At 34.1% G+C, this 2261-nt stretch overlaps 1 protein-coding gene across 2 annotated transcripts in view; it reads right to left on the bottom strand.

Annotated features, from left to right (window-relative positions):
* Positions 1 to 2261, bottom strand: part of LOC104705372 (homeobox protein knotted-1-like 4) — a 3296-nt gene continuing 1035 nt past the window's right edge. Inside the window, exons 2-6 of one of the 2 annotated variants that reach the window (XM_010421360.2) lie at positions 1652 to 1772; positions 1286 to 1470; positions 797 to 928; positions 483 to 619; positions 1 to 306 (exon numbers count right to left, since the gene is read on the bottom strand). In XM_010421360.2, coding sequence (XP_010419662.1) covers positions 303 to 306; positions 483 to 619; positions 797 to 928; positions 1286 to 1470; positions 1652 to 1772 — 579 coding nt within the window. In that variant the 3' untranslated portion in view covers positions 1 to 302. Of the gene's footprint in view, positions 315 to 482; positions 620 to 796; positions 929 to 1285; positions 1471 to 1651; positions 1773 to 2261 lie in introns of both variants that reach the window. The other variant, XM_010421359.2, reaches the window with a different exon arrangement.

The raw sequence follows: 2261 nt of genomic DNA, 5'->3' as shown, positions 1-2261 counted from the left end.
TAAGGAGAAAATTCCATGTTATTCACGATATATATATATGATGATGGATAGGTGGTGGAGATGGCAGTGAGGATCCTATCATAAACTCCATCTAAAACCCCATATTACAAATCGTGCTTTTGGGTTTTGCGTGTTCTCTAATAATTATGAAATATGGAAGTCAAACCATGTAATGGCACAAAAGTTACGTTATACGTTTGTTTTGTGTGAGAATTTTTTCTTCATGTCTCCAACTTTCTATCAAGCTATTGGATCTCTCCATGCAAGCTTCAAAGTGACCTCAACGCTCTCTTCCGCTATTTTCACCTGCATTGCTTCATAAACATAACTCTCCAAATTTAATTTAACCATACCCAAACAAGCTAAACTTTGTCACACCTAACATATATATTTCAAAAAATATTGTATCTTGTCGTTTGCTTTAATATAGTCTAATCTTGAATAAATAACTCTTCCTACAAAGTTTTGTTGGTGTGAAATACCTTCTGCGTTTGTTCTTTGAGACGGTAGAAGAAGATGGATTGCTATGCCAATTCCTTTTTCTTTGATTGATGAACCAATTGTTTATCTGTTTGAGCTGCAAACCCGTCTCTTGCACCAACCTCGCCTTATCTTCCTCCTGCCAAAAGTTACCTCGTTCATTGAAAACTTAATATAGGAAAATTGAGAAGGAAAGTGAAGTCGTGAAAATTATGTAGTACAAGATTCGTGGCCTTGTGGGAGAGAACAAGAGACCGACCCTTTAGGTGTGTTCATGTGAGTGACTAAAAAAAAAGGTAAAAAAGAGTGAACTCACAGTAGGGTAAGGCCACTTAGAATGAGATTGCCACCATGATTTGAGAACAGAGGTGGTGTCTCCTGGTAATTTTCCAGCTCTTCTCTTTCTCAGGATCTCCTCTCTTATGTCTACAATTTTCTCCTTATAACCCTTTTCACAAAAATATGGTTCTATATCGTTAGATCAAGCTAACTATAGGTGAATTCCACAATGCATATAAGTGTCGATCGATGGTAAGTAAATTTTGTAAACTAACAAGCTCATCAAAACAACCGTTCTTCAGACAAAAGTTATATAAATGTAATGATCGTGTTTTGTTAGAAGATCAGAAATACAGGTTTGACAAGTTCTTGATTGATTGGACTGAATTAATAGAAGCATCTTTTGTTTGGGCTAAAATGATAAAAAAGCATGAGGGATATATGTTATAATTGGTCTTATGGGGAAATCCAACTTTATAGATCAAACAATGTATAAAGGATGGAGATAGTATATATCGGTAGTTACCTGTTTGAGTTCATGTTTGAGTTCTTGTCTGACTCTTTCCATCAAAGATCTTTCACTCTCAGTAGGAACCAGAGGACCAAACCCTAACCCATCTAAGCTTCCATCAAACAAATGAGCATCACTCTCAACTTGCTCATCTTCATCCTCAGACATTGTTGCTCCTGTGCCTTCACCAGGAGACACTCCTGTCTCACCCAACAAAAAAAAAAGTTAAATCCTCAAGAAATCAGGACCATAAAACAGCATTGAAATTAGAAAGCAAAGTACCTTTACTACCTTGTGTCTTTGTGCAAGAGTTAATTAAATTTACAGCTAGATGCATATATTAATGTTATAACTATTAGAAGAATTCTCGAAAATACTAACCTGTAAAGCTTTGAAGAGACTGCTCAATCTCCCAACAAGCCATAACAGCTTCCATTGCATGAACACGAACATGCTGTTGTAATTGTTCTTTGAAAGAGCACAGCAATAGTACATAATGCGTCTGCACAAAACATGGAATTATATCTATCTTTCAGACAACAGATACAAACACACGTCCATCAATAGTTTGATAAGATGGAATACAAACAGAAAATTACAAACTACTTTTTGTCAGATAAGTGTGTATATATATATATATATTACACTACAATCAATAAAATTGCTCAATATGTCACTTACACTCAGCAAATTAAATCTATCTCGAAAATCAAAATAAAACCTTCTCTGCCAATTTTTAACTGCATTTAACTAATATCACAATATTAAACTGACGAATTATCCAACCCACTGATCATGTGTGTCGGTGTGCAAAGTACAAATCGTCTTATACAAAATCTAATTTATACTTATTGTATTTCTACGATTTAGTTATTAACAAATCTTGAAAACAAAATTAACAAACTTCAATTTGTCAAACCGTGTTTAACTATAAGCTAAAAGACGAAATAAATTATTGATTTCGTTTTCGCAAAAAAAAAAAAAAAAAAAA

The sequence above is a fragment of the Camelina sativa genome, chromosome 8 (assembly GCF_000633955.1).
Source record: "Camelina sativa cultivar DH55 chromosome 8, Cs, whole genome shotgun sequence".
NCBI lineage: Eukaryota > Viridiplantae > Streptophyta > Magnoliopsida > Brassicales > Brassicaceae > Camelina > Camelina sativa.
This window is presented reverse-complemented; position numbering and strand designations above follow the sequence as displayed.